Source organism: Alligator sinensis, unplaced genomic scaffold, assembly GCF_000455745.1.
Source record: "Alligator sinensis unplaced genomic scaffold, ASM45574v1 scaffold1086_1, whole genome shotgun sequence".
NCBI lineage: Eukaryota > Metazoa > Chordata > Crocodylia > Alligatoridae > Alligator > Alligator sinensis.
The window spans coordinates 673,474-679,545 of record NW_005842600.1 but is presented as its reverse complement, the minus strand read 5'-3'; the positions used below and the strand labels follow the sequence as shown (position 1 = coordinate 679,545).

General features: G+C 44.4%; 1 protein-coding gene across 1 annotated transcript in view; it reads right to left on the bottom strand.

Annotated features, from left to right (window-relative positions):
* Positions 1–6,071, bottom strand: part of LOC102382249 (small ubiquitin-related modifier 3) — a gene marked incomplete at its 5' end in the record, with an annotated part of 10,605 nt that extends 4,534 nt beyond the window's left edge. The window contains 2 exons of the mRNA XM_025214733.1: positions 1,112–1,240; positions 5,925–6,071. Coding sequence (XP_025070518.1) covers positions 1,112–1,240; positions 5,925–6,071 — 276 coding nt within the window. The remainder of the gene's footprint in view (positions 1–1,111; positions 1,241–5,924) is intronic.
* Between the last annotated feature and the right edge of the window lies 1 nt (position 6,072).

The following is a 6,072-nucleotide window of genomic DNA, read 5'->3' as shown; positions in this document are numbered from 1 at the left end:
CTCTTTCCACAAAAATTTAAGAAGAAAGTTAAGGCTGCAAAGTGAAACACTCAAAAGTTAGAAAAAGCCAATATTGAAGTGGCCCGTGCAATCTAAATTTGGCCCCCTTTCTTAACAGTAAATGGTTTAAAACCTAAATGATTTGCTACAGACATAAAATAACTCACTTTAGAGTGAGGATTAAAACTCAGGGGTTTCTGACTCTTGGCTTCAATATCAAAAGATATTACAGAAAACAAGACATATATAGAAATCATAGGAAAGTAAAGCTAGAAGGGATCTCATGAGGTCATCTAGTCCAGCCCCCTGCTCAAGGCAGGATCATCCCTGACTAAACCATTCTAGCCAAGTATCTGTCCGCCCAGCTTCTGACAGTTTCCAAGAGGGAAGATTCCACAGCTTCTCTAGACAGCCTGTTTCAATGCCTGATCACCCTCATAGTCAGAAAGCTCTTCCTAATCTCCAACCTAAATTTCCCCTGCTGCAGCTTAAATCTGTTGTTCCTAGTTCTGTCCCCTACAAAAGAAAGCCCATCTCTATTCTCTCTATAATCACCCTTCAGGTATTTGAAAACTAATTCAAATCCCACCTCAGACTTCTCTGAACCAAATTAACCCTAGTTCTTTCAGTGCAGATGTGGGGAAAGTATTTTTGTTTAGTTAAAGCCATAAATAAAACCAATCTTTTCAAGCCTGAAAACCTAAAGATAAGCTCCTAAACCTGTTTTCTATAGTGTTCCCATATAATGGGCTTACTCCTTGACAGCTCTGCATGGGAGTGCTTTGTGCATGGGAGTGTCCCAGGCTGGGGAGGTGCTGATCCCACCCCCACTCCCCCCCCAGGATCAGGAGGTTGAAGCCCCTCCAGAGGTGCTGGGTGTCAGCTGCAGCCCAGGCTGGGGCTGTGCCCCGGCTGTGTCAATTCCCATATAATGGGCTTATTCCTTCATTTAGCATGTCAGAAAAAGTATTTAGCGTGTCAGAAAAAGTTGCAATGTTTCCATAGTTTGAGTCTCCCCACAAGATAAGATGCAGACGCAGACTCTTAGTCAGCATTAATTCAACAGTAGTACTGAACTGCAATATACAAGAACTATATTTAACGCATGTACCTGTCTCTCACAGTAAGCCTTCATTAGTTTGCTTAGCGGTGTGTGCCTTTTTATTTTGAACTGGACCACTGATCCATCCTGACCAGCTACTTTCAGATTGATGTGGTCATTCTCTGTTTTTACTCCTTCCTGCAAAACAAAAAGTGAAAATGGGTATCAGTATTTATACATAAAAGTTTCCTACAGAATCCAACAGGCTAATAATCCTTTAGCCAATTATTAAAATATCAGGAACTTTCCTTCCTATAAAGAGTTCAACATTTCCCATGCCATTTGGGGAAGAATTCTGGTGTCATGGTTTCTTCTGAGATTTGCATGCAAAGACTTAAAAAAAACCAAAACAAAACAAACAAACAAAAAAACAAAAACAAAAAGCAAAAAACTTTAAAGGGAATAGATCTCAACATTTCCGTCTGTAAACTGAGAGAACTTTTGGTACAAGTGAGTGCATTACATATATTAGAGTGTATTACATGTATTAGAAACTGCAAAGATCTACAGCTTTACAACATTTAGGAAGTTTTCTTGAAGTTGTTAGCCAAGTTAGTCTGAAGACATGCAGAAGTCATGCAGAAGGCAGGTCAGGGTGGCACTTCAGAGACTAACACATTAAAAAAGGCATAGGCTTTCACAGGCAACAGTCTATTTTGTCAGATGCTATAAATGGACTTGCAGAGTAATAAATAGAAAGGAATAGTCATAGGACTCATAGGAAAGTAGAACTTAAATGCAAAAGAAAGGAAAAGGGGGGAGAAAGGCTAGGGGGAGGGGATGCTGCTGAGAAGGGCAAAGGTGAGTTGAAGAGATCAAGGGATAAACAGAGATCAGTCTCCTTAAAAAGGGTCAGTATTTCATAAACTATGAGCTCCTGTTTGCACTACATAACTACAATTACTTCTTAACAATTTTTTAACAACTGTCAGATTTGTAGGTTAGAGTCAAAAAGTTAAATGTGATTTCCAATCACTTCCATTAAACCAAAATCCATTGCTTGCACTTTTGCAAATCCCACCCTAAATGCCTAGATCATGTATATTATCACAATATTAGTAGCAAAAGGACTTAGTATAGCTCTTCCCATCCTTTGAGACATTACTTTCAAGCTGCTAACATGGGATGTAGTATATTTTCTAAACAGTGCAAAATAATGTATTGTGAATGCAAGTCCTTCTCTCGTAAATCTCCTAATCCCTATCTCTTCCTGTCAATCCCTGGTCAGAGAACAGAGACAAGTGGCTACTCACATCTTGGCTTCCAAAAGGCACAAAAGAGAAATATAGCACTAGGAACCTCCTGCTCAGCAGTAACAGGAGTGCAATTTCAACTCACTTCAACTGAATTATTAATTTATGGGAGGGGAATCAATGCCCATTATAAGGAAGAAACAGGGAAATAAAGAATAGTAATGACATGAACATGAAGACAGGAGACAGTAAGTAAGGACTGGGTTTGGGGGGCACTAAGTTTCAAGCTTGTGGGTTTGGGAAAAAATGCCTGGACAGAGCCAGCCAAAGAATCAACCAGAAGCAACCAGTTGCAGCATATACTGTCAGTCGCTGGGATAGCAAATTGTTTTGCCCTCAGATAGACTCTTCTCCTCTGTAGATTAGCTGCGTGTGGCTCCACCCCCAAACTGTGCTCTCCCCTACCATCTTGTCACCTCCACCATACTGTAATTGCTCTCCATGTTCCCCTCCCTCCCACTTCTTTTCTATATTCCCAGCCCCTCCTTCCATTCAAGGACTCTCCCTTCTTTCTCTTTAGCTAAATTTCCCGTAAGTCTGTAAAGTCATTAACACTAACATGTTTGCAAACAATTGCAGTTTGCTTTTCTCCTGTTCTATCCCTTCCCCTAACCTTTGTCCAGCTTGTCTATTTAGGCTGTGAGCTCTTCAGTTAAGGGACTATCAACACATTTGCCTAGAACAAGTGGCCCTTGCCTTAGCTGGAATCTAGGCACTACCATAAAATAAAAACAACTGACATGTATACCTTTGCATTCCACAGTACTTTTCTAACATTTTCTGGAAGCCTGAACAATTAAAATGCATTTAAACTAAACAGGACCATTACAAACAAAAATTTCTGACATCACAACACTCTCCGGCCTACTTTGTGATAGCACTGGTGTTTGCCTAGATGACATTTCTAACAAAGGGAACTTACAAAACAACTTTCATAGAAGAGCCTATGAACCCCACTTCATAAATCTACTGGACACAAAAAAATCATGAGCTCAATACAGACATTGGATTCATGACGCATTACAACCTGCCTGATATCTGACTCACCTGGTACCTGCCTGACCTGACCCTTTACATTCTTCCTTCCCTTACTTTACTGCCTTTGTCTTCCTGATTTCCAACTATTTCCCTTTTCATTGACAGCCTCTTCCTTACTTTGTATTATTACCACTGTAGTGTTTTCCTTTGGCCTTTTCCCCCCTCCCTTCCCTGTTTTACCTTTTGTTTTCCTATTTTACCTAGTTATATTTTCACTGACTTCCTGTTATACTTTTAGTTTCTCTCCTATTTCCCTGGTCTTCAACTATTTCCTTTTTCACTAGAAACATTCACTTGAGTTACCAGCACAGTAGGACAAAGTCAGTGAATAAGCCTCAGCCCAGACCAACAACTCAGGTTACTTCCTCTGCCATTACAAACGTGGGATTTTACTCTTTCTTGAAAAAGGCACAGTCATCCCAGGGCCCACCTTCCCAGGTGCAACCTGCTCAAAATTCTTGCAAGATGAACCCAAGGCATGCAGCAGTCTTTTCTAAAATTGTCTCTAGATGATGACCGCAGATAGAATAACCCAATCCAGACTTGAAGAAAATGATCAGAAGCACAGCACAACAGCTGTACTTGTAGAGGTTAATAAATCCAATCCAGTGCTCCTGGGTCCTCTTGGTTCCTTCAGCTTAAGAAGTCTTTCTTCCCCCCGTGGATGGAGCAAGGACGGCTGAAGATTTTGGGGAATGAAAGTTCAAAAGCTCACAGAATCCGGGCTTTTGATACTTGCATATCGTCCTACACAAGGACTGTAAGTCCACAATCTCCACTTGTACGACTGCATCACCTGCTCTGTGCACATAAGTAGACTGGCCAAAAAGAATCAAGAAAAAAAACCCTACTCTCTGTGAAGTCCAGCCTGTTTGTAATGTGTATATTAACAAGTTCCTGACCAAGGCCTCTTCACTGCAACATTCTAGCTTACTAAAGCATACGAGTCTGCAAGCAATAGATGGATGTTTTTATTAAAGTTCCCTTTGGTGGCATTATTTTTCAGGTGACCTCCAACAAAAAAAGCACTAAAGAATTCTTCAGACAATGAGTTCTCCGACAGGGATTCAAAGGCAAGTTTCAATCACCAGAGCTTCCAAAAGGATGCTGCCAAACAAAGGGCATCCTCTATCATTACCTTTTGGCTGGGATTAAGGCAGAAGAAAGAGGGGAGGTTTAAAAAAAAAAAAAAGGAACAATGTACTTTCTCAGGGGGGAAAGGGAGAGAGTATGTGGATGTCCTGAAAAAAACAAATCTCCCCATCCCTCCCAGAGAGGGAGAATAAACTGCGGGAAGGGAGGAGGGGAATTGTTATTTTCTTTTATGGAAGTATTCAATTCACTCCCCAGTTCTTTTCAGTCACTGGGTAGTGAAAAGGCTGTATGGAGACGGATTGCTTTTGAATTTGGGGGAGGGGATTATTTTGTTGCGTTCATATTTAATGTGTTTCTTCGGTTGTAAGTTGCCCTGAGCCCTTATGTGGAGAGTGGGTAAGAAAGAAAGGAAGGGCTATGCCTGAGGAGTTGTGGCTTTGTCGGCTAGGACTTGTCCACGTTAGGCCGTACTGCACTGTGGCCAGCCAGCAAGAGGCTTTCCTACACCTTGCTGAGCTGCAGCACATGCAAGGAAAAGCAGTGGCAGAGCACAGGTGGCTGCCAGGGTGGTGGCCAGGTCCTAGCGCCAGCCCATCTCATCTCAGAGCCAAGCTGGGCCATTCTGGCTCCCCGCCACAAACCCCTGCCGACACTGGCTTAAACTTTTCATCCTTTTCACTCCACCAAATGGAAGTTACTGTTAGACTGTTTTCTTTTACAGATGAGGACACCTCATCAGCCAAGTGCCCAGCGAAGGAAGAAATGACGGTTCAAAGTGGGCTCTCAAAACGAATGATGAAGGTTTCAGGATGGGGCAGAGCCCCTCCATCACCCCAACAAGGAGCACTGCCGGGCACGGTACCACGCACCACCTACTTAAGAACAACTGTTCGGATAGTAACACACACGGTCTGCAGTGTCAAGTTCGGGGATCTCTGCAGATCACAAGAGCAGGAAGACTTAACCTAACCCTGGAAAGGCGGGAGCCCCATCCCTTGCTCTTCTCATTCAAGAATGAGCTTTCTGAAAGATGACACCTGCTCCATTGATCACCACGAGGTCCACCGCCAAGTACCGTTTAGTTCAACTCAAGAGTGCTACCTCGGCAGCCCTCTGATGCCAGCTTCGAGCAATGTCCCCTGGCCTCCACGGACTCCTCTAATTCGCACAGAACTGAAGGTTTCAGGGTTAGTCTGAGGCAAAGCAGCACCAACAGCCATCACTGCATGGGAGACCCATAATGAAGGCTCAAGCCTGACACTGTGCAGCTGCTCATCCCTCAAGGCCGACTCGGGCTCTGCAGGACCACGAGTGTTGGTGCCCTAGAGCAGCAGGGCAGGAAGGGAGCTGCACGGGCCATCTCCCATTGCCCGGGGGAGGCAGCCAGGAGCCCCCCGAGCTGCGGAGCCCGGCCCGTGACTGCGAGGTTGGGACACCTGCTCCAGCGCGCGTTTCCCGCGCCCGCTGCCCCGCGGGGCTCCTCCTCCTGCGGCCTGGGCGGGCCGGGGGCCACGGACGCAGAGGGGAGTGAAGCGGCCGGCCCGGCCCAACGGTCCTAACGGCCCCAACGGCCGTTCGAACGCG